General features: G+C 46.7%; 2 protein-coding genes across 3 annotated transcripts in view; both read right to left on the bottom strand.

The window, feature by feature from the left end:
- Positions 1-7,865: 7,865 nt before the first annotated feature.
- LOC126638424 (uncharacterized) lies at positions 7,866-12,702 on the bottom strand. The gene is made up of 2 exons (XM_050312294.1): positions 12,542-12,702; positions 7,866-10,831 (listed from the first exon to the last, which is right to left on the bottom strand). Exon 2 carries the CDS (start codon positions 10,827-10,829, stop codon positions 9,858-9,860), a length of 972 nt encoding a protein of 323 aa, XP_050168251.1. The 5' UTR covers positions 10,830-10,831; positions 12,542-12,702; the 3' UTR covers positions 7,866-9,857.
- A 6,230-nt stretch (positions 12,703-18,932) lies between these two features.
- The window catches only part of ADAMTS2 (ADAM metallopeptidase with thrombospondin type 1 motif 2), a 170,852-nt gene continuing 165,508 nt past the window's right edge, over positions 18,933-24,276 (bottom strand). For both annotated transcript variants that reach the window (XM_050312068.1, XM_050312067.1), the window contains exon 22: positions 18,933-23,548. In XM_050312068.1, coding sequence (XP_050168025.1) covers positions 23,085-23,548 — 464 coding nt within the window. In that variant the 3' untranslated portion in view covers positions 18,933-23,084. The remainder of the gene's footprint in view (positions 23,549-24,276) is intronic.

Genomic DNA, 24,276 nt, shown 5'->3' with positions numbered 1-24,276 from the left:
GAAATACTGTCTTTCCTTAGCTTGCAGGAAAATAACTACAGCTATTTTAATACCCTTGAATACAAAATTGCTCTGGACAGACTCCTGGTTACTGATCCTTCATCCTCCATGTCTGCTGGCTCTTCAGTGACAGAAGAGAAGTTGGATTTGTGCCTTCTAGGGTGGGAATTTCCAAAATCACTGCAGTTGACTGTGTGGTTTGTCTTTTCTACTGACGTTGGTCAAGCAATGGAGTCTTAAAATGTGGAATTGAGCCTAAAGAGAGGAAAGGAGGAGAAACTGAGAAAAAGGTAAGTGGAAAGGACAAGAATAAGCAAGGTACATGGACTGCCCTTTTGGGAGAAGGAATACATCATTAAAGGTGAGTGTTCTGGTTATTTTCTTGCTTTTTATCCTCCTCTCTTAACCCAAAGGCACTAATTGTTTGCTCTCTAAATGTTCCCTTACTCTGTTTGTATGGAAAGCAGCGCAGCTAATTAAGCTATAGGGACCTTTGGTGCATTTGAATATTTTCTTATTCCAAAATAATATTATAATGTTCTCACAGATTATCAGTTTTTAGTAGATAAAATGATATGTTGTGGTTAAATCTTTCTGGTGTGTCAGGGGACAGTATGGATTCCTTTAAAAAATACTAGATGCTGTTGTAAAAAAATACATTACAGAAAATAAAAACATATATACCCCTCTCCTGTGTTTTAATGACCACAAAGATTTAAGCTTCATCTAATTGCATCTTTTTTAATTAGTTGATGTTATTTTTTCTAGGTTTTTTTCTGGCTTTCTTCTATGTTTCTTTTTCTAGTTAAAGGCACAGGTTGTTCCCTTTGGGTGCCAACAGTGACTTAGCAGTAGTTTCTCCACTCTGGCTAATGATATTGATGGCTCTTTGGAGGCTGAATTTATTGATTTCCCTCCTTCCTTTTCAAAAAAATGTCATGTAGGTTAACAGCCTGCTGCTAAAGAGGGCAAAGGCCTTGTTGTATCTGAAGACCTGACCCCAAGCCATGTGCTGGTTTTGCTGACCTGGTAGCAAGACACGACCAAGACACAGGCATGGGAAAGCCTAGAGATGCACAAGGATTTCTTTTAACCATCTCTTGCCCTCCCACCTCTCCCAGAGATAAAGCACTGGGAGAGAGGAGTGTTGGGAATTGCATGTGAGTGGCTCTGGTGAGCAGGGTGGGGTGGAGGAAGGTTGTAGCCAGGTCGGGGTCAGTCTCTTCTCCCAGGTAACAAGTGACAGGATGAGAGGAAACAGCCTCAAGGGGAGGTTTGGGTTGGATTTTAGGGAAAATTTTTATGTGGAAAGGGTTGTCAAGCATAGGAGCAGGCTGCCCAGGGAAGTAGTGGAGTCACCATCCCTGGAGGGATTTAAAAGACATGTAGATGTAGCACTTGGGAATGTGGTGGGCTTGGCAGTGCTGGGTTAATGGCTGGACAGTTTTCCAGTGAATAAAAGCAACTATATGCAGTAAAAAGTCTACACCAATTGCCCAGTGAGAGAAGACCGAGTCCAACGTGTTTCAAACTGCTTTTTGATTTTGGTGAATTTATGCATTTTCATTCCCTTTGCAGTTTTTTAAGGCAACGTGTGAGAGATCTGAAGGTTTATCCTGCCTTAGCTGCCCTCTGAGGGGCTGTACCCCTGTGTTAGCAGGGGTTACTCCTGCAAATGCTTGCATGTAGTAAACTAGAAATATTTCTGGTGTAAGTTTAGGTAACAGACTACAGAAAGGGCTGGGATTACTCTGTGTAACATTTTCTCCCTTAGGTGGAATCGTTCATCCAGGGACAAGTGAGGGAGGAGGGAGATAAACAAAAGGTAGAAATTTGGGTCTTGGCTCAAGACAGCCAACAGGAAATTTTCCATTGACTCCACTGGGATTTCACTGGGAAAACATAATCAGAAGTACAAAATATGAAAATACCACGTGTGCATGTGGAACAGATTGTCTTCCCTGAGACCTGCCCTAACCCACTGAGGCACTGCAGGCAGGAGGGCGACTGTCTGACCTTGAGCACCCAACATGGGGATTCACATTCCACTGAACTGAGTTTGCATTTTTGCAGGGTCCAGCCCCGAGTCTTTGGTATGGCTGTACAATTTAATTAAACTTTCACATTTGATGGTGTGAAAACTGCGGTTTCAACCAGTTACATCATCCTCAGCAGTCGGCAAAGCCTTTTTGTTGCATTTGTCCAGGTATTACTCATGTCCTGTAGGAACTCGTGAAATGAATAAAGAGGAAGAACCACCTGGCACTGCAACACAGTTTTACCTCTTCTGCCTCTGTGGTTCTTTGCAGGTTCTATGACAATCCTTTTCTATATAATTATTTTTTCTTACAGGTTTGGCTAATCTTACAAATCTCTCTCTAAGTAAGAATTCTTCCCATTCTACAGAAAGCAGAAATAACTCAAAAAGCCAGCAAGTTGCTGAAGGTCCTGGGTGTCTGGATGGCAGAGCAGGTCACACCTGCAGCCCCCAGCTCAGACTCCAGGGTTGGTTCTGCTCCCTCATGTCCTGCAGGTGAGAATCCATCACATCCCATGAGCTGAGGGAGCTTAGCAAGGGGGCAACTGCTCTGAATTCAGGTGGATCAAATGGTCTGAGGAGGGTACAGAGCCATGGCCACATCCTGCCCAGAGTTCCTCTCCACAGCAGGCTGAGCCATGTACCTTCCAGTCTGTCAGGTGGGTTGATTCCCTCCTGTCCCCAGTAAAAGGAATACATGCAGTGCTTTGTGTTCACAGCGATTTTAAAAATACTGTACTGCTGGCCTAGAACACTCTGTACAAGGTTCTGAGGGCAGTGACTTCTAAACTATATCTGCAAAGGCCCTGATCCATAAAGATACCCAAGTCTGTGTTGTCTGTTGAAGTACAATGGAGCTGAAAGACCTCGGGAGCTCGTGTGGGTCAGGAGGTGAGTGCTTGTACCAGGAGCAGTAAAATCTTTTATTGTGATCCAAGCAAGAAACACTTCCCAAAAAAAAAAAGTTAAATACTTCTATTCCTGAAACAGGAGTAAAGAGGAAAACTAAAAACATTTTGAAATAAAATTTCTAGAATTATAGAATATTAGAAGCAACAGAATTTGGGGAGGTGGTTTGGGAAGGGTTGTTTCCTTGGAAATTTCGGCAGCAACTGCCAAAATGAATGGCTTCAAACTGTCAGAGGGCAGGGTTAGATTGGATATTAGGAAGAAATTCTTCCCTGTGAGGGTGGGGAGGCCCTGGCACAGGTTGCCCAGAGAAGCTGTGGCTGTTCCTGGATCCCTGGAAGTGTCCAAGGCCAGGTTGGACAGGGCTTGGAGCAACCTGGGCTGGTGGAAGGTGTCCCTGCCCATGGCAGGGGGTGGAATGAGATGATCTTTAAGGTCCCTCCCAACCCAAACCATTCTACAATACTGTGAAAATTTTGAAGACATCGGGCAACACAAATTTCTGCCCATGGGGTGATATTTAAATGTTGACATATTTCCCTTTCTATCCCATAGTTTTTTGCAGTGGACTGGAGGAAGAAGGCTTTGTCTTTGAGCACAGCATCCAAAGCTTTGTGCTGCCTGCCTGAGATCACCAGGTAATTTTCCATTGCCAGCATTAGCCTTAGCAAGACTTTTCTCTCAGAATCCTTTTGTTGAAGACAGTGACATTTAATGAAGTGAACTGATGCCCTGAGCAGGCTGTACTGCCCTTGCTGTCACACGCAGTGCCTCGTGCCTTCTGGCCAGTTGTGCCAGGAGCGCTTCTACGGTGTCAGAAAAATGTGCAAACACTACAGATGTTTGTCAGCATCTTTCTACTGATACAGAAAATTTTGGAAAGGATTGCACTGGGCACTCCAGCCTCCACCTCTTGCTTCCATGGGCAGCTCCCACCTTGGATCAGCTGGTGTGTATCTGCCTGCCTGGAGGGTGAACTCTGTTTCACTGAGGATTTTACTCCTTTGCTTTTTTGTTGCAAGACCCAGTTTCTTCTGCCCTCTTTGGTGGTAGAAACCATCACTCCCATTATCCCCCCTACACTTCCCTGCAATGCCACTAGTGTTGGCTTTTGGACTCAGCTATTCCCCCCGGGTGTTTTTCTGGTTAACGCTATCGTACAGTTACATAATTAATTGGGTTAATTATGCTTAGAGAAGGGTTTCAGGGTGGAGACCAAACCAGCTCATCTGCAGCTGGTTTGTTGTGCAGTTCATTCTCTTCTTGAGAAATCGTTGATCTGAAGCTTAGAGGCAGCAGAGGAGGGAAACTTCCATTTTCTACCTTCAAAATGACGAGGGGAGAGTTGTGCCATGCGCTGTAGCATCGATCAGCCATCACCGAGGACTTCTTAGAGCAGGCAACTCTTTATTATTCAAAGGAAAGAGAAGACACTTTGCAATAGATCCTGCTATTTGCTTGTTGCTATAAAAAGACTGGGAAGGGGAGGTGGGGAGGAATCTGTTCTAAATCCAGCTGGTACCAGCTCAGCCCTTCAGGGAAGTGCAACGCTTAATTTCTCTTGTATTTCTTTGACCCAGTTAGCATTGCACAAACGTTCCTGATCACAGGACTGTCTAATCCTCTCTTGAATCCTGCTAAATTTTATCTTGTTGACATCCTGCAGCAATTAATTCCAGGAGCTGACCCTGCACGGCAAGAAGGCTGTTTTTCTTTCCCGTCTGTGCATCCTTGTTCCAACAAACCAGGTTTGAGCAGAGGCAGCACAGAGCAGGTGTCCAAGGCAGGGATGTCACCATCCCTCCAGGACTGGGAGCAGCCCAACACCTCTGGCATAAACCATTTTCTCTCCTACACACTTGCCATCAAGGAAGAAATAACAAAGCATTCAGCTAAGCTCAGCTGACTTGCAAATGTCATACTCCAGCAGCAGATGAGATGTGGCAGTGTCCCTGCTGGCCAGTTCTGCTCTCCCTGTGCGTGACCACCCGCTCTGCAGAGCAGAGACTTGCTGATCCCCAGGGGAAAAGCCACTGCAGGTGTGTGAGGCACAGGCAGATAAAGCTTTGTGGTTTACACACAGCTTTTGCTAAGCTCAGCTGGCCGATGGGCTTTCAGCTAGACTGATGAGAAATGGTTGACAAACTGCTAATGCACACAAATAAATAAACTAATAATTTGATTTCCCTCCTCAGCTGCCATTAGCAATCTGTGCTTTAAATGCAGCAGAAAATTATTCCCATTACCAGCCCATTCCAAAGCACTTAAAGGCTCCCTTTGACTTCAAATGGCATTTGGTCAAATTTTATGTAGCAACTAGCTGGTATTCTAAAAATGTCCAGTTTTTCTACAGCTCCTCACAACAGTCCTCGGAAGTGTTGCCTCCAGGACCATTAATTCCAGGAAGGCTGCAATTGCCAGGAACAATATCTCTGTATTTACACAACATGTATTTTGCATCAGCTCTAACTCGTGTCAGGCAAATTGAATTATCCTTGAGAATCCCAGATCATGGGGAAAGACCACGAGCTCAAGATGTGGTGCTTCAGGGGTCATCCCTGCTGTCAACTGTGGCCCACATAAGTGGTGCCAGCCACAGAACACGAATGGGCTCTGGTGAGCAAGGCAAAGAGCTGTGCTTTAATGCTCTAACTCCTCAAACACCAGCAGAAAAGCTTTCAGCCATCATTTCAGGTCTCTATTCAGCCCGTGGTTACAGCTGCAAATCCAAAATACAGATCCCCTTGCCATTAATCACGTTGCTGATGGGACAGTCAAGGTTTCATTCAAAGCTGAGGGATTCCTGCTTAGTCACTAAATGCAGTTAAACTTCATTCTACACCATTTATCATTACTCTCCACTAAGGAAGGCCTAAAGTTAATTAAAATATGCCCTCAATGAGCAATTAGGACCAAATGCAGGCACTTCAGGGCACGGAGAAAATCCTGAAGCCACACACAAAGCCCCTGCTTTAAGCAGAGGGATGCTCTGTTCTGCCTCGGGCTCGGGTCTGGTCCCCTTAAAAAGTGGGGGTTTTCTTTAGAGCTCTAAGGTTTGGATTTTTTCTTGAATCAAAAACAGCTGCTTTAATCCTAACTTCAGAGTTAAAGACCTTTTTAAAAACAGGTTTCTCTAACCTTGCTTACATGCCCCCTGCACCTCCCTGTTTGTGTGCAGCCCCTCGATCCGCTCTGTCTTGTCTCTCTGCTCGTTACAGTCCCTCGCTGAGAGAGCCCCATTTCTGACCTACCCCTGTCTGGAACCACACTGTTTCTGATCCACTGTGTTTCTGGCTGTCCATGTGGGCACAGGAAGGCCCCTCCTGGAGTGGGTGAAGGTCTCTGTGCTGTGGCTGCTGTAGGAGTTTCTGAGTTGCTTCTGCACTGCACAGGTCTGATCCCCAGATCCCGTCAGCGAGGACTGTGGAGCTGTTGCTTCCTTGCCTTTGGTTTGAGCTGATGGGTATCTTTGCAATTTAAAAGACAAGAATCTGAGGGAAGAGTGGGACAGCTTTGTTTCTACCTCGCCAACTCTGGTTTGTAAATTCTGGTCATGATTTTCCGTGTCCAGAAGCATTTGCTGTTTGCAGCACGAAGGGGCTGCGTGATCGTGCAAGCAGAACTGCACGTTAGCCCCCAGTTTGCTTGGGAGCTGGTTGTGAAGGCTGAGACTGGAAGCTGCCGGTGGGATTTGGATGCCAATTCCCCATTCAAATTAATCCAAATCCCCTCGGCAGTTCTGATGATCTCAATAAATGAGATTTTTCTGCCAGTGACTTCAAATGCAGAGCCTGCCATGAGATTGGCCGTGGAGGCAGCACGGCTTTTATCTCACTCTGTGACCTAAATTCCCAGATAAGGTTTTCTTTCTTGTCTGGGAGCACTTCTGAAACAGGCAGGAGGTTCATCCTGACCAGTGATTCCTCAGGGGCTGTTCTGTGCAGAGGGAAAAGAGGGGGAGCATTTTCTGATGGCCCGGGTGTGTGTCCATGGGCTGGTATGGTCACCAAAGGGGGGAACAGGGAGAAAAGTGCTGTATAACTGCTGGCCACGTTATCCCATCCAACAGCAGCCTCTTTGTTTTCCTTTGGTAGGACTGCAGGTTCCCTCAGCAGCTCTCAGTTGGATTCTGGAGAGCCCTTGGTGGCCCAGGAGCAGAGGGGCTGTTACAGTGGGGTGAGGGGGCTGCCCCACACTGAACCAGCCTGAGGTGCATCTGCAGCAGGTGGGTGATGCTGTACAGCTGCAAACCTGACTTACCAGGGAACTGGTGCATATTTAACTGCACAGTGATTTCATGGGGACTGAAGTCCTCATTTCCAACAGAGCTGATGGTGAAAAAGGTGAGGACTGTGCTTTTCAAACCAGGATTTATCTCAACCTGAAGGGTAGCAGAGGCAAAGGGAAACAACACTCCCCATGTGCTCTTCTGTCCTGTGTTAAACTGGACTTTTCTTACCCATCACAGCCTTCACTGCACAGCTGGAATCCCTCAGCCTGGAGCTCCTGGCCCCTGGAAACCCTCATCCCCCTCCTCCTGGGAGCTGCCCTGATCGCTCACCAGCACCACTAGTCCCATGTTTCCCCCTTCTAACCCCGATGCCTTGCCACTCCCATGACCCCAATTTGCCTATGTTTGTCCTGATCTTTCCTGCATCCCACCAACTTTGGGTCCTCTTGCAAAACCCAGCTGCTTGAGCAGAACCTCAGTTTTCTCTAAAGAAATAACAGGCTCCAGAGTGAGCCAGTTCACTCCAAAGCTTCATTTCTCCAAACCCTGCTGCACCTCTCAGAGCTGGCTCTGGTGTGACCTGGTAGGGTGAGGAGGTGTTTCTGTGGCAAGTCACAGCCCATGTGCCGTGGACCAGCCCTGCTGTGAAAATAACACCCCACGGAATGCAGTAATGGAAACAACAACTGGATGGAAGGATTTTATTTGTTTCTTCTGTCAAAAGCAGTGATACATGCAGTTGGCACAGGACTTGCTAGGCATTAGTGTCTCAAATATTCACATGGAGGAAATTTAAATGGCAGCAGAGCAATGAGGACAAGCATCACTTAAACCCCAGTGTTTACCTGAGAAGGGAGGGGCAGGTGGGGAGGAGGCAGAGTGGGCTGGCACCTCCCGGCTTCAACTCTTTCCATCAGCTTTAACAGATGCAGGATCCACCTTCACACTTTTGTTCTTGCTGTGTGGTTCGTTCAAGAACAAAGCTGGGAAGCAGTTCAGCTCCATAGTGCTAATGAGTTTCAACAGGAGAAAAAAATATTTGAGGTAAGAGATGTGAGGATGAGAAGCTCAGACACTCTCACCTTTTGATCCTTGAGCGTATTTACACTCGTGTTGGTACTGAGCAGAAGTTGCCTTCTGATTTAATCTGCTCGAGGGGGTTTGGAAATCACTTGTGAGTATTTTTATAATTGCAGTTTTCCAATGCTATTTCTCATCTTAGCTGCTGTTGAGCAAACAACCTGGTCCCTGCGCTCTCCACTGTGCCAAAACATTTGTTCCTAGTAGTAGTAATAATTAGGCTGCTATTGCTTTGAAGTTTTCTCACCTACTTCTCTTGGCTGGCTATGAGAGAGTGTGGCACCAGGCGTAGGTACGTGAGTTTGCTCTGACCACAGGAGGAAGTGCCAAGGACAGGCAGTTTCTCTGGATGGAGAAGTCTCTGGCTGACAGTGAGGGATGGCCTGGGCATGTGCCCACCACCCCACACTGGGACCTCACAGCAGTGCAGGAATGCTTCTTGCACCACAGACATGCCATGTAGCAATAACCCCAACTGAATGGTTTTATGTATGTTCTGTGCTCGATGTTTGTAACATGCACTTATGTTTTTCCCAGGTTTCACTCTTGCAGCACCAGGCAAAGCACAGTCAACATCACCAGCGTGGTCAGGTAGGCGAGAATACAGAAGCACAGACATGTAGGGAAACACAGGAATTATTATTTTACATTCAGGTCCTGTAAGCACCAGCCCAGAGTCCCCAGGTTGCCCCTCAGCCAAAGCTGCCCTTCTGAGCCTGCAGAGATGTGTGCAAGCTCACAGGGCTCCTGCATGGGGCTCCTCCAGCAAACTCCATGGGTGCCCATGGTGTGCAGCCTGGCTGTGACAGTGTAGAAACCAGCACAATCCCTATTTCTTTGCAGCTGGCTCCAGAACAGCCACAGCACTGGCATGGCAATGCCCACCCAGGGCTCCCAGCTCTCCTCATGCCAGGGGGGTAGTTCAAGGAGTAACGGGAACAGAGTTGTGCCGGGGTAAGCAACAGGAAAATCCCCACCCAAGGACTTGTAATATTCTCCATGTTGCCCTCCAGAAAATCCTCTTAAGAGACTTCTTATGATTTTTAAGGAATATTCCTTTATGCTGCTATGCTAACAGATGACTCTCCAGTGGGGCCCTGGTGCTGACACAGGGATCTCTGATGGGTCTCCCAGTAAATGTGTGTGTCAGAGAGAGAACATATCGTACTGTCCCAGCATCAGCCAAAATGTTCCTTTCTGGATAACTGTACCCAAGTGTGAGCAACATCTGGCTGCTTGGCATTGGCTGGAAAACACTGGTATTTCCATGTTCCCACAGATCACTTCTTCTCCAGCACAGATGGGCTTTGTGCTCTCTCCAGCTTTTCTTCATGCTCAGGGCAGTTCTAAGCAGTAGGTGGGAGGAGATGCTTTATGAACTGTTGCCTTTCCAAAATGAGAACTGATTGCTGTTTCCTTAGCAGATGAGACTCTGAATTGTCCCTTTGCCCACAGATGAGGGATATGATGGGTCACAATAGTCTGCCTGACTTGCATGCATGTTCAAGCCATGTTTTCTGTGTGAAGACTCCAGGGAGAGCTGCTAGAGCACAGGGTGGTTACATCTTGTGAATAAAATTATTCTGAGCAGCTGCTTCTTCACACTTCAGCAATGGCTGGGAGCAAACAAGCTTTTATCTTTGCTTCTTTCCAGATGCATCTGTGCTCTGAAATCCAGTTATGGATTGTGGCTTTTTTAGGTACCTGGAAAGACTCGAAGTATCTCTGCTTAGTGGAGACATCACCCATCACATTTTTGTCAAAGTGAGAAGTTTCTCTCCCTTCTTTTTCACCTATGCCTGCAGTGTTGAACAAACTCTGCTTTCTTACAGAGCAGTGCAGCTTCCCTCTGGCTGAGGATGCTGATAGCTCCTCAGTGTTAATGGACACAGGGCCATTTTCTTTCTGACTGTGGCTACTCCCTAAAACTGTTCCCTCATCCCTTCTGAGGTACCTCAGCTCTGAGCAGAACGCTTCTTTCTGAACTGGTCTTGGGGAGGGAAGCCTTGGAAAACTGAACACTCGTGGAAAACTGGGTTTCCCTGTTGCTTTTTCTTTCAGGGTTGTGGGATGAAGGTCACCATTTGGGGCAGAAGAATTGCGCTGTGAGTGACCAGTGCTGGCACTTTTACCATACGAAGAAGCCTTGGAGGAGCAAAGATTTCCTGCACAGGTGTAAATCTGTTCCAGGGGGTCCTCTCTAGACCAAAAGTCGGCTTCTGCAGGTGGGACTTTTCCTAGTGGCACCACATTTGAAATGAAATTGGTCAATTTGCATTTTGACCTTTCCTGCTGTGTCCCCGCAAGGGGTGGGGAACATGACACGTCTTCAAGGGTCTTCAGGGTCTTCCTGTCCTGAACCTTATGCCTGCTTTCAGGAAGGGCTGGGAAGGTGGGTCTGGCGAGGTGGCAGATGGATTGAATGTAGTCATCACTGGAGTACAAGTCTGGGCTGGCTGTGGTGCTTCCAGTGCGCTTTGGGTTGTTGGTTGGATCTTCCATCGCTTCCTCGTGGGTTTCACGGATGGTTGGGAGAGGCTTTGAAAGACTCAACCTGATCCGGGGTGCCATGGCTGTAAAGAGCAGAGCAGGCACGATCAGCACGTGAAAACCAGCTGCAGTAAAGAAATTCTGGGCTTATTTCCGTGAAGTCCACCCTATCTAATGAGCCACCTGATGCCTTCTTGTGGCAAGCAGTGCAGTTTACAAAAACCCCGTTTTAAAAGTTTGCTGGCGGTGCTTTTATACCCAGGGCTTCGTAAAGAGCTTCATAAACGTACAAAAGACACCAAGTGATTAAGAACAGCAGCAAATAAAAGGCTCATTAAGGAGATCAGCAGTGATGCTCCCTCCTGAATGCAAGGGGGCACAGCTGGAGAGGTGTGGGGCAGGGGTAGCAGCTCATCTCATTGTCCCTGTTGTAGCAGCAAGGCACAAAACTCCTCTCCTTATTTAACACTTCTGTTCACTGTAAAAGGGCTCTGACTTCACCCCGTGTCCCAGCAGGCAAGAGCTGAACTGGACAGGAAAGGAGCTGACCTGCCCCTGTGGGGAGTACCATGTAAGTAAAGCAACCTTATGGCTGGTCTGTTCTAGAAGCTGCAGGTGAGACTGCACAAACACGGTCATTTTGTCTCTGCCAGGGGTTCATAAATGTAGTTATGGGTGGTAGATCTTTCCCTGTGTGCTTACAAAGAGCAAGGGGATTTAATTCATGTCCTTTGTATTCAAATAGTCATCCTCAACTTCTTTTAGGATGGATTTCCATCAAACTGCTCCCACTACTCAGTTAAACATATTGAATTACAAACATTTCGGTATATTTTGAGCTGCAGTGTTTTCTAACTGTACTGATTTTTTTTTCCCCCTCCAAATGCTCTCTCTGAGCTTCGCTTATCTCCCCTTCTGGTAGAAATGACCACAAAGCCTGAATTTTTTTTTTTTTTACTGCTTCCCCCAATGAAATTTGTACATGACTAATCTGCCGACACAATATAGCTTTGTTGTGTGATTAAACCCAAAAGTGCTTTGCTAGCTATTTTAATGCCTTGCTTGTCACTGCTGCAAATAAATCTGGCTTTGTTGAACCTCCCTGCAAAGCTGCAGATCTTACACAGAGTGCAAGTGAGCAGCTCGTGCCGAGCCCAGGGCAGAGCTCCAGAGTGCCCATCCCTCCCCTGGCTGATGCTGGCTCTTACTGGTTTCTCTCAGGTGCCACTGGTAAAATCAGCCAAGCTGGGATTTGCTGACCTGAGAGCAGGAGACGCTGGTTTTAAACCTTATGGCCTTTCTATTGTCCTTTTTCCTGCCTGTTCCTTTTTTCCTTATGCCTTAAGGAGAATGCTTGTTCCTTTGCCTTCCCTCCCACCCCTTGTCTGAGCTCGGCAGTGTCAGGGTCTGGGCCCGGTGTTGAGGAGGGTGGACAGATGCTCGTGATAAGGGGCACGGGCACATCGTGATAAATCACCAGTATCGCTAATCAGTAACTAAGTCCTGCCAACACGCCCTTCCTTTGGAAGGAAATTAAACTACCTATTTACAGTAAAACTCTTCCGATGGGATGGATTAGTTCCGGCTCAGATACCCCCCACCCTGGGCACTGGGCTGGCGTGGTCGAGGTCACCTTCCCACCAGCACTCCTGGAGAGCAGGACCCCCTGCCCTGCAGCTCTTTCCCTCCACCACGCCTTGAGCATCACTGGCTGCCACCATCCCGGGTATCCCCAGCGACACCCAGGACCCAGCCCATGGCCAGACCCAGCCCGTGCGACCCCCTCCCCTTACCTGTGTGGCTGCGGGTGGCTGTTCGTCTCCCCTGGCTCCGCGGCTCTGCCCTGCTCTCTCCTCCCCGTTTTCAGCACAGGAGATGTGCTGTCTAACACTAACCCATGCGCCAGCTCCCTGCCTCAGTCAGCTGATCCCGCTGCCTGTTTTGTTGCTGTTGCTAAATATAACCCGCTGGCTGCCTGCCCTGCCCGAGCCGCAGCCGGCAGGCGCCGTGGCATCGGGGCAGGCAGGGCCATCCCGGCCCCGACAGGACTGGCCACCGCACACCCCTGGCGATAATTCCCCGTGTGGAAGGGACCGCGGGGCAGGAGGGGCTGCCTTCGCTCCGAGCTGGGGTGGGAAAAGAGGAGCCGTAGTATCTTCATGCTGAGAGGGGAACCCTTAAGATTTTGGGCTGCTTCTGCTCCTCTGCCTTACTTTGTGAACAAATTTGCGCTGGTTTGCCTAAGAGACAGTGGGGGGTGTTTGCAGCATCTTTATCGCCGCTCTCCGCTCTGCTCCGTCCCCACTCCCACTCTGTGCTGAGCCTACATCCCTGTGCTGAGCCTACATCCCTGTGCTGAGCTTACATCCATGTCGCTGAGCTCAGTGTCACCCACTGTGGAGGCACAGCAGCATCTGGGCCCGCCACGGCACCTCCCTGGGCTCTTCTCCCCTCCTCCCCCTGCCCCCGGCATCGCCCCCGTTCGTGTTTCGCTGAGACCACACAAGTGCATTACGGTAAATTGCTCTCCCAGGAGCACCGGCAGCATCCGACCTTGCGGGCCCCTTGGCAGTAGGGATGGGCCTTTGTTTTCTGGTTTATTAACGTGCTGCAAACTCATTGCAGTTCTGGAATAACCCCCGTGTCCCTCTCGTAGCCTCTATTGCAGCACCACGTTGGGTGGGGAGATGAATAGTTACGTTGCAGCAGAATCTTCCTCCTGTATTTGTTTCCCAACGCTGTCCTCAGAGGCAGCCCCAACAGCTGCTGCTCCTTCCTGGGGAACAGCCACGCCACAAAACATCCCTGTGTGACCCAGGCCAGGGAGTGTGACTGCACTTCTGAACCTTGCTGCTCCCCACAACACCTGTCCTGAGCCACTGCGAGGGATGAAGAGAAGAGCAGAAGTTCTAGATTAAAAATCACCAGTTTTAATGCAAATATTCTCTGTGTTACCAGCACTCCGGCTCGCCTTGGCTGTAACTGCTGATTTGGTCACCCAAGCCCACGCTCATCATCCAGCTTCCTTCTTTATCTCTGGTGGAAAGAAATAAGCAGCTCAACAGACTTGTGCACCCCTTCAGGGTAGGATTCAAAGCAGATTTTTTTTTTTTTCTTTCTGGAAATAGCCATTGCTTAGCATTTCAATATAACAGGTGTGTAAGCTTAAGCTGTTTGTCTGGACTTCTGCTGCCAGAAAGCTGAAGTTAGCTGAAATGACCCTCAACCTTCATGCATTAAATTTCCTAACAGCAATGATAGCTGTGATCATGCTGTAGTAACAAGCTTAAATTTTTCCTTCTTGCTTGCAGGCACTGTAATTACCATAGAAAGGAAAAAAACCCCACACCCCAACTACTCCAAGCAGCTGCAGCATAAAGCTCAGGAAAGCCATTTTGTGAGGAAAATCACTGATCTGGGGAAAAAAACCCCACAAGTGCAGATGTGCATGGACACGTTCTCTTTAAAAAAAGTCCTTAAGGTGCTTTCCAATCCCCTGGAAAGCCTCTCCTTCTGGCTGGAGACGTCTGCTTCCCAAAGGTCTCGTGAAACAGATGGAGCTGGGGCCATGCAAAGCATCGGCTTGGCTGTGGCCACCCCAGCAGGGATGGCAGCAGCTCTGAGAGGAGCTGAATCAGGCTCAGGGTTGGGATATCGGGTCTCTAAAAGGGTCAGGGGAATCTTCTAAAGATTTTTTTGTATCATTGTCCCTCAGTGTGGTTTTGGTGGTGTCCCAACAGGGCTGTGGAGACCTTGCACCCCACACTCAAGATGCTGCCCAAGAGCCTCCAAAGCGATCAGTCCTCAAGAAATGTGCTTTGATAAGGTATTGCTTTATCAAACTGCCCTGAAAATACTGGTTTGCAATAAGAGAATCCCTTTTATCTGTTAAAATTAGTTTCTCCCAGGCGTCTGGTTTTGCTGTAAGAAAATTACATTTATTTGAATCGCTGTTACTGGAATTGCTCAGGATAATGCCAGTATAAATTATTTGTTCTCTATCATATTTTTTTTACATTCTGGGTGATATAAAAGTTAAAATATAATTTAAAAAATACCAGATACAGCTTTAAAAGTAACTGTAATTAACCAAATATAATATAGCTCTTGTGTCTTTTTACCTCAACCACAGCCACTCGGTTTCCTCTTTCAACAATGAGGTACTCAAAGAAAGATAATTTAAAATATATATATAAAAAAAAGACACAATTTTGAACGCTTGTTGCAAAACTGTCATAGGTGTCTCCCAAGCACTTCTGAGGATGGTTCTGGTTAAATCATCCCTGTCTCCTGTACTTATTCTCCCTGAGATCGAGGTGAATCAGCATTCCTGGGTGCATGAAAACCATCACCAAATGGGATTAATGGCAAAAGAAAACAGCCACAGCAGTGGTGCCTGAGCTGCAGAGGAAAACACCAGTTGTTAGCTCTGCAGGGCTCGGTTGAGTGTCTGGGATAGAAATGCTGACGGTTATTTTTTTGGTTTGGTTTTCTGTTTGTTAGCTTTTCTCTTGGAATGCTTCCAGTTTTTGGGAGAGCCTTCTATCCAAGCAGTTTAGCAGCGTTGGGTAAGTGTGTGACTCTCCTTTGGGCATTTTTGAAGTTTGTTGATGTTTGGATAAACAAAGCAATTAATCTTTGGGAGCCATAAATGGATACTAAAGTCAATTCCCATTTTTGGTATTTTCATGGAAAATGTCCTTCATGTCAGATGGGGGCTCTGGGACAGCTCCAGCACTTCTGGCTAAAGCCAGCATCCACCTGATGGGGCACCCAGCCCTGCCAAGGATGCTTCATAAATAATGTAATAATGTTTGCTTTGGGATATTGCAAAGAATATTTATGGGGGGGGGGTTTTACCCTTCTTAGCCCATTTCTGCCCACTCCTCCTTCCAGAGCAGCAGGAGCAACCTGGTCTAGTGGATGGCACCACTATCCATGGCAGGGGGGTTGGAAAGAGATCATCTTTAAGGACCCTTCCAGCTGTGATTCCGTGTTTCTATGTTTGTCTTTAGAAGTTCAGGAAAAGAAAATGTCTTGACCTGATTTGTGCCAGGTTCCAGGTGATTTGTGTTCTCTAATTACATCTCCCACCCCATTAACCTCCCGTGCATTAGAGCAAGCAGCCACTATAGTAACCGGTGAAGATACTCCCATGAAACATTAATGAGCTGGTTTTGTATCAACCAGGCAGAGTTCGGCTGGAAATGTCACATCCACAGCTGTTGCCTTGACTGCAGCTCACACAGCAACTGGTGGAGGCTGCATGTGCAAACACTGCCATTGGTGCACGTGGATTTCCTGGAAATTACTGGTTACTTCTCGATCTTTTGCAGGTGAGGAACCAGTTCCTGTGAGGGCTGGGTGAATGCAGTCACCCCATGGCTTGTTGGCAGAACTGAGCTCTCCACCCAGCTGGGTGGGGTCACCTTGGGAGCCTTTGCAAAGGCTCAGGGTGATTTAGGCACTCGGTTTCCTTGGGATTTCAAGTAGACTTGGAAAATGACTCCTGGGAGCATTTACTGGGAGTTTCTAGGCCATGCCAGTGTCACGGCTCCATTGCCTCTCGTTAGCACTGGTCGCCCACGGCCAGCAGAGAGAGAGGGGTAAAGTATTCTGAAGTCTCAGAAGTACAAACTATGGTGACAACTCACTGGCAGCCTCCCCTGGGAATCCAGCCCCGGGTATTTATTTAAAATAATATCAATATTTTTAGTTATATTATTACTGGTCTGCATAAGGTTGTATCGTATCTTTATGTAGATGCATTTTTTTCATACATTATTTTAGATTTTATATATATATATTCTGAAGTGCCTGAATGCTGGTGTGGATTTGTCCCTTTGGAATGCACCCCATGAAGAGGCTGGAAAGCTGAACAGTGTTGGTTGTGGCAGGGCTTGGTGAGGACACTGTGCTGCCATCAACTGAAAAGCTTCTCCTGCCTGGGGTCCCATCAAACCCCCTGTCCTGCCAGCAGCCAGAGTCACCTGAGACAGGTTTGTCTTCTCATAGCTGTTGCATTTCTTTAATAGAAGATTTTAAAAAATTGAATTACAGCCATCAGTGAAAAACCCTGCAATATTACTGGCCTCTAAACTTTCCTCTTTTCAGAAAAGCTGGGCTATGTTTAGATGTCCTGAGAAAACCCCACAAAACAATTCTTGAGCTGGTTTGGGCAGTGGGGCTGATGATGGCTCTGTGTTTCTCTCCTGCAGGATCCCTGCTTGTTCTTCACTCCCCCAGCTCCTGGTAGGGCACAGGCAGCATCACAACAAGCATCTTAAATACATCATCCACACCGTGGTGAGGACTGAGCCAAGCGGGTTTTACTCCACCTGGTCTTTCCTGAGACCCCGGGATGCAGAGAGCCCATCTCACCAGATCAAGGGATTTTCCACCCCGAGACCGAAGTCCAGCGATTGTTTCATAATCGCACTTCTTGTGCCGTGCCACCATCTAGTGGTAACTCGAGCCGACACTCCGCATCCCAGAGGTGCAGCAGCACCGCCGGAACCCGGGCACTGCCGGGGGTTTGCACGGATGCAAAGTGCGATTTCCTCGCTGGTGGGAGCTCTGCTGACGAGCCATAAAAACCAGCAGATTAACTAGGATGAGGTTCCTGCCACGTGTGTCGTCCTGCTCTGCTCCTTCCTGTAATGAGTTTTCAGAAGTGCCCTTGCACTTGATGCCGTTCTGTGGCTCCGCAGCTTCGGTCTCTGCTGGGCTTTGGGAAGCTGCTGATGGAGAAGGGCAGGGGGAGAAAGCAGAGCCAAGTCATGCACGTGGACACATATCCACCTGCACCCACGCAGCTCTCGTGGGGTTTCCAGGCATTCATCCCCTGGAAGCATTTTTTTGACCCCTGTGGGCAAAGCCCAGCATTGAGCCAGAACCCCGGGTGGGAGCCTGGAAATCATCCTGTGCCCACCTTGCTGTGGGAAAGGGCAGTCAGATTTGCACAGCACTTTGGGAGGGTTGCCCTCTGCCTGGTGGCAGGTTATTGAGGATAACCTGTATAACAACTTTCCGGGCCTGGAATTGCTCCTTGAGCTGCCTTTTTTTTAATTCACACACTGCACTGAGCTGGAGAAATGCCTGGGCTCCCCTGTGGGCTTCCTTTATTGCCCTAATCTGAAGAATAGATGCAAAGGGGATAAAAAGCTGATGTAGGCCAGGAGAGGAAGAGAAGGCCTCCTGTGGGTGTTGTCTTTTAGCATTTCAGACATGGGAGAGGAAGACCAAGGGGAGAAGGAGGGGTGTTGGACATGTCTGCACCCCACCATGGGTGTCTCTGGAGTATGGACATGAGACACTTTCCTATGGCCCCTCTAAAAAAATCTCAAAATCTTCAGGTTGTGAAAACGAAAGGCAATTAAATATAACCCTTGTCAATACTGTATGAATTGTCAGAGTAAATGAACTCCAGGCTTGGGCTGGTCTGCTGTTTTATCAGGGCATTTAAATAAGTAAATGACTTTTCCATATGGAAAATACTGAGGTGGTTTGTTAGCTGATCAAAGAACATGTTGGGCATGAATGCACTGCACGGTGCTCGCTGAATAATCACAGTGAGCAGGGATCTTTCAAATCCTGAAGCAACAAACTTTAATTAGATGGGAGAGACGCATTTATGCTTTAAAGGGAACCTGGCTACGAGTGTGCAGGATATGGCAGGAAAATGTATGCAAAAGAATTTCATGGAAAAGATCAATTATTTTATCAATAGGACATGCCAAGTGGAATTTACTCATCAGTCCTGAACTGAGCCTTTTAAGGAGATGATACATGGACCAGGATGGATTTCAGCCTCAAGCAGGTTTAAGTGAGTTTGATTAATTTCTGTGCAGTTATCAACTGAGGCTTTGGTCCAGTGACTTCATGATATTTAGCCTTGGATAATGGATGTTGTAACAGTAATGTAGGACTTTGGCAGCAAGTACATCCCAATCCCATTTCATTAATATAAAGTTGTAGAGATTGAATTGGGTTTGAATCTGAAGATGCTTCTTCTTCCTCCTCCAACATCTCTGCATAATGTTAATTAATTCAATGAAAAAAGCACAGGGAAAAGCCAAACACTTTTTTTTTTTGCAAAAGAGCACAGACATTTGAATTTAATAAATTATAAAATTAAAGATTCTAATTTGTATATACATTTTTAATATACAAGAAATGGCTATTTATTGCAATTTCTGTTAAGGCATATGTAAGTGAATGGAAGTTGCATATAGATACTCAGATGAACATAGCTAATACTGTGCACTGTAGGTGAGTAAATAAGACATTAAATGCATTACTTAATAAAATAAAACATAAAACCCTTTGAGTACTGATAAAGCACCGTTTCTGGAATTCTCAAAATCTCTGAAAGCATTCTATGGAGATGTTGTGAGACTCTAAATATTGAATGGATATGATACATGAATATAAAAAGTGATGCACTCAGATTACAGAAATTTTTTAAGGAATGATGAAAAAAATGGCAGATGATTGGAGCCAGGGGAACCAGAATTTGTTTGGGTTTGTTTGTTTGGTTGGTTTTTTTGTGAGAGTTTATCACTTGGATTTTAAGTTTAGACCAGCAGAAAAATGACATTTAAAAAAGCTGTCTACTTGCATGGTTAGGTTGCAAATGCACTGCTTCATGGGAGCACAGTGCTTTAGCTCTCAGATCTCTGAGATGGTTCTTTGCAGGAATATATTTATTTATAAGCCTGCTTTAGTTTCTGGGGATTAGGTTACGTTAAAATACCACTTTCTGCTCATTATGTCTCAAAATGCAGCACCTGGGCAACAGCAAACTGGTCACAGAAAGCACATTATGACGATGCTCTTGCCCTAGTACAGCATTTTAAAAAAAGATGAAACAGTTGTCAAAGTCCAACCAAGCAAAAAAAAAAAAAAAAAAAAAAGACCAAATTTTCCACTACATGATGTGGAACAAAGGTCAGTTGAGAGGAAACCCCCACCTGCTGCCTGAGGTTGCTTTTTCTTTATCAACAGAGGCCTGTGTTTGTGTTTTCCAGTTGAAGTGATGAACACATTCTTAGGAAACAACCATGGTGGGGAAGTGCTGAAAAAAACCACCTTCTGAAGAACTCATGGCAGCTTGTAAAGAAGGCACCTTTCCTGCTCTGAAGAGACTCAACTTCCCCCAGTACAGCAAGACTGTGAAGGTAAAGCAGCTGGTGGCTCTGCTCCGTGAGGAGATGGACCATCAGCCTCTCACTGTCTTGAGCAATCTAGACTGAAACTGTTTCAGTGTTCCCCAAATCACAGCTAGAGAAATATTCAGTAGAATTAAAATTGTGAGAAACAAGTCAAATCTCCAAAAAAAGTGAGACTGAGAAGGGAGCAAGCCCTTCCTAAATGCAGATGCCACAAGGCATTGCACTGGGTCTGATGAACACTGGACCTGATGTAGCACCAGACCAGCCCTCTGGGAGGCTGCTCCTGCTCCCTGAGGCAGCAGAAGTTTCCAACATATCTGCAAAAATGCTTTTTTCGAGCTGTGGGTACTGCCTCCTGTGGTTTTTCTTCACATTACCTGGTTGACTAAGCCTATTCCAAAAGCTAAGGCAGAACAGAATCTATGATGAGTTATCTGGGGCTTCTGGAGGTCAGAGCAATGGGTCTCCCCAGAGACTAAGACTAGTACCATCCAGGCAGCAAATTTCTACCTCTCCATTTGCATAAATCCAGCCCCAACCCCTTTCTATCCTTGGGTTTGTAGGATTTTCCTAAGTTTCATATGCTTGGATGTGCTTCTAGGCTACGAAAAAGCTGGGGGCTGTGGCTCATTTTTATTGTCCACAGAGCTAAAAGAATATTAACTTGAAGGGGAAAAGATGAGCTTTATACTAACCACATCTGTGTAAAGGAAATGTGGAAGGCAAGAAATACTGATGACTGACTACAGGCTGGGAGCCCAGCTACAGCTTGTGTCTCCCATGGCACAGCAGCTGGAATGCTGTTGATTTAGACACGTCTTCCTTGCTTATAAATAGCATGGTGGGGTTTTTTTTCCCTTCAGTGCTCGTTTCTACGCTGCTCTGCTTTGCACAGACGTGACCTGACCCTACGCTGTGACCAAAACTTGTCCTGTCTGTAAAGCAACCACAAATCCCTTGGCACGAGGCACCGGCAGCCAGGCCACGGAGCAGGGCTGGGACAGGACTCTAAAGATAAGCACCCTTTGACTGCAGGAACACTCTCAGCGTTCCAGGAGTTAAAGTCTGTGGTGGGACTCCTCCTGCTGTGCTGCCAAACTGCCAGGCCTGAGTTTTCCTTTTCAAAACCAGAACAGATTGTTGCTTGCGCCGGCTTCTGCTTCCACGGCTGCCGCCACGTCTACTTGGCCCAGGAGATGTTTCCCAGTGCTCTGGACTTTTACCAGGCCTGTTATGCTTCCCTGTCATCGTGGTCTTCAGTGTAACTCCCATCCCTGCACCACCTGAGCTGCTCCAGTTGTATCACCTCGGTCCTCTCTGAGAAGGGGCGCTTGATGCCACCACACCAGCTGAAAACATTTCTTCTCTGCTTTGGCCAGTATCTCCATTTGTCCTAGACCAGGTGTTGTGCTTCAAAGACTTCTGGCCACAGTTCAGGCCAGAGCAGTTCCACATCTAGGTGCTGCAAGGTCTGAGGTTCCTGCAGGCTCTCACCTCCTTTCCAGCAGGAATGGCTTGTTTGGAAGAGGAGACTGGGCAGCTCATTCAAATTGTGGTGGTCGAGGGCACAAGGCAGCCACATGTGGTTCATCTTGCAAGACCTGTGAAGCTCTTTGCCAGCAGCCAGAGCAGAGAAGAGCTCTCACATTGCTAGAAACACAGCACATTCCCAATATTTGTGTGACTGTACAGATGGGCTTATTGATGGCACTACTTCAAACCAAGACCAGCTCAGGCTGCCGGATGAGATCTTAACTCTCAGGCTGGAAAATCTGAAGTGGGAGCCATCAGACCAACTTAGTGGTAAAAGTATGATTTCAGGGAAGCCCTGGGCTCTGCAGGAGGTTTACCAGCAAAGAGGAAACAAGTGGAAGAGTCCCAGCCAGGAAAAAAACTGCTCAGATGCCACCCACAGCAGGAACCAGTCCATGCTCCCTGTCTTGGTGGTATTAAAGCTGAATTCATCTTCTGTTCTCCAACCAGGAATTCAAAATGACCTATGAAAACCATGATGACCCTGAGGGGAAAAGAAGTACTCAAAGGGTTGCCAGGTTATACATCTTAAAGTTTCTAGCAGACCTGGTGCTGTGAATACACGTGTGTGTGTTTGTGTAAGGGCACAGCAAACAGTTGTTCACTTCTGCACCAATAAAGCTCTCCTAAGGAAAGGAAGATAATACAGAATTATTTCCTTGAAGAAAACCTCAGCCTATGGGGAGAGGGGAAATGTTTTTCTTAACAAAGCACCAAAGAATCCAGTCATCTTTAAGTTAACCAGAATGTGGGTAGAAAAAAAACAGACCAATAAAAAAAGCACCAACCAACAACGATCACTGAGGCTGTTGCATTACAGGAATTTATCAGAAATACGGATAATTGTAAACAGAAAGACTAGGATGTTGTCAGTCCAAGTTGGCCAGATCTACCCTACTAAAATGTCTTGCGTGCATCCAAAAGTTTGGGAGAATCCTTTGGAACTGTTTATGGAAGTATGAAAACTACTGTTTGCCGGTTTTCAATTTACACATAAATACATGGCTACAGGATTTTCTGTATAGTTTCTAACACAGACCCCGTTCAGAAAGGTACGTGAGCACATGCTGAGCTGTGACCACAGAGGCAGCTCTGCCAAAATCAGTCAAACTGAGCCTGGCACATCCTGAGGCACCTTCCTGAACCGGGCTGTGTTAGTGCCGGGGTTTATGCAATGCACAGAAGCATCGCAGGATTGCTGACCACCTGTTTGTCAGTGTTAAAGGGATTTATTACGTCTTGGGACTGCTCTCCTCCATACTGTGTGTAACTCCCACTACTATTCCCAAGCAGTTTTACACAGGCATAGAAGACTTAAAAGAGCCCATAACCAAGAAACCTGCCAATCTGGCCTAAGTATTATTGTTTGTTTGGATTCAGTGGAACACCGTGGGGATATTGCACTAATACTCTGCCGTACCCTGTACACCTAACCTAGCCATCCAACTGTTCAGATTAGCACTTATCAAGCAATCTGTCATTTCCATTTATAGTAGGCTTGTGAATTTGGCATCTCTGCCATAGCACCACTTTGATTTTCCCCCATTTTTAGTCTCTACGGCATGGGCAATACTATGATGTTTGTAACATCTCTATAAGAGAAAAATGTCGTTTGTGCCATATTTCCGTTTTAGTTTGTTTTCCTAAGAGTCTCTTTTTTCATTTTCTCAGCAATCAGCTCCTGAATTCTTTGATTCCTTGTCCTTTCATAAGGTATCCTCCTCCGTGTAATGATGTTGTGCTGTGGTACTTCGTTATCCAGCCCGTCAACTTTATAGGGAACATCCACTGCGTTGATTTCTGGGTGCTCCTCAGTTGCTTTGGAAGGGGGTGCTCGTGTTTTGGAAACCAGAGGAGGGCTGGTGGCAGACTGTGTGGTGGACACTCCCGTGGGAGGGCTGAGGGTTGTCAGGAGCTCCTCCTCGATGACATTATTCTTATTTACATTGGCATCGGTGACATTGCCGCCCTCTGTGACGTTGCTGTACATGTTGCAGGACTTGCAACACAGCTTATTGTAACCAGGGATGGAGCAGTAACGAGAGAGAACTTCCATGCGACAAAACATTGACTTGTCTCCTTGGCAATGATCTTCTGAAAGAGAAAAAGGGAACAGATAAATAAAGAGCATCTTCGCATTAATCAGAAAAAGAAACACAGCTGAAGCTTTGGCAGTGGGCAGAGGGTTTGATATTTAAAGTGGGATGTGAAACTGGCAAATGAGCCTTCTATAAGCAGAAGCAGGATTAATATTAAACCTAAAACTCAGCTCCCTTCAAGGGCTGCAAAAGCTGATCTGAACTGTTTGCACCGGCCCCATCCAAGCTCTAGATCATAACACTCAGATATTTGGCCTCTCATTCTGGGAGTGCCACCCTAAACACCGTGCAGCCATGATGAATGTGGCTTGGCTTAAACTTCAAAACACACTGATAGTGCTGTGTTTTTAAAACCCAAGAAAGTAATCAGGGTTTATATTAAGAAATCTATTTTTTCCCTGTTAACTCCTTTTAATGTTTTTCTACATCCTCACAGTGACTAACCACAGTCAGGTGTAACTTATATTTATCTGGAACATCTCAGGAAAGTCTGATTTTGATGTGTGCCGTGTAATTCTCAGAATTAATCCATCTCCCATTGGAGTGATATTTTCGCCAGGTACCTCTACTCTCAAAACAACAGCCTTGCCACAGCATGTCCCTTGCTCGGAAAGAAAAGCAGTGCATTTGTTAAGAGGTTTTACTCCTCCTCCTAGAAGGGAGCTGGCATTTTTGGAACAACAAACTCCAGCACGATGGAGCCAAGCCAGTCCATTAATAACT

This window comes from Myiozetetes cayanensis, unplaced genomic scaffold (genome assembly GCF_022539395.1).
Source record: "Myiozetetes cayanensis isolate MyiCay16 unplaced genomic scaffold, myiCay2020 scf17, whole genome shotgun sequence".
Classification (NCBI taxonomy): domain Eukaryota; kingdom Metazoa; phylum Chordata; class Aves; order Passeriformes; family Tyrannidae; genus Myiozetetes; species Myiozetetes cayanensis.
This window is presented reverse-complemented; position numbering and strand designations above follow the sequence as displayed.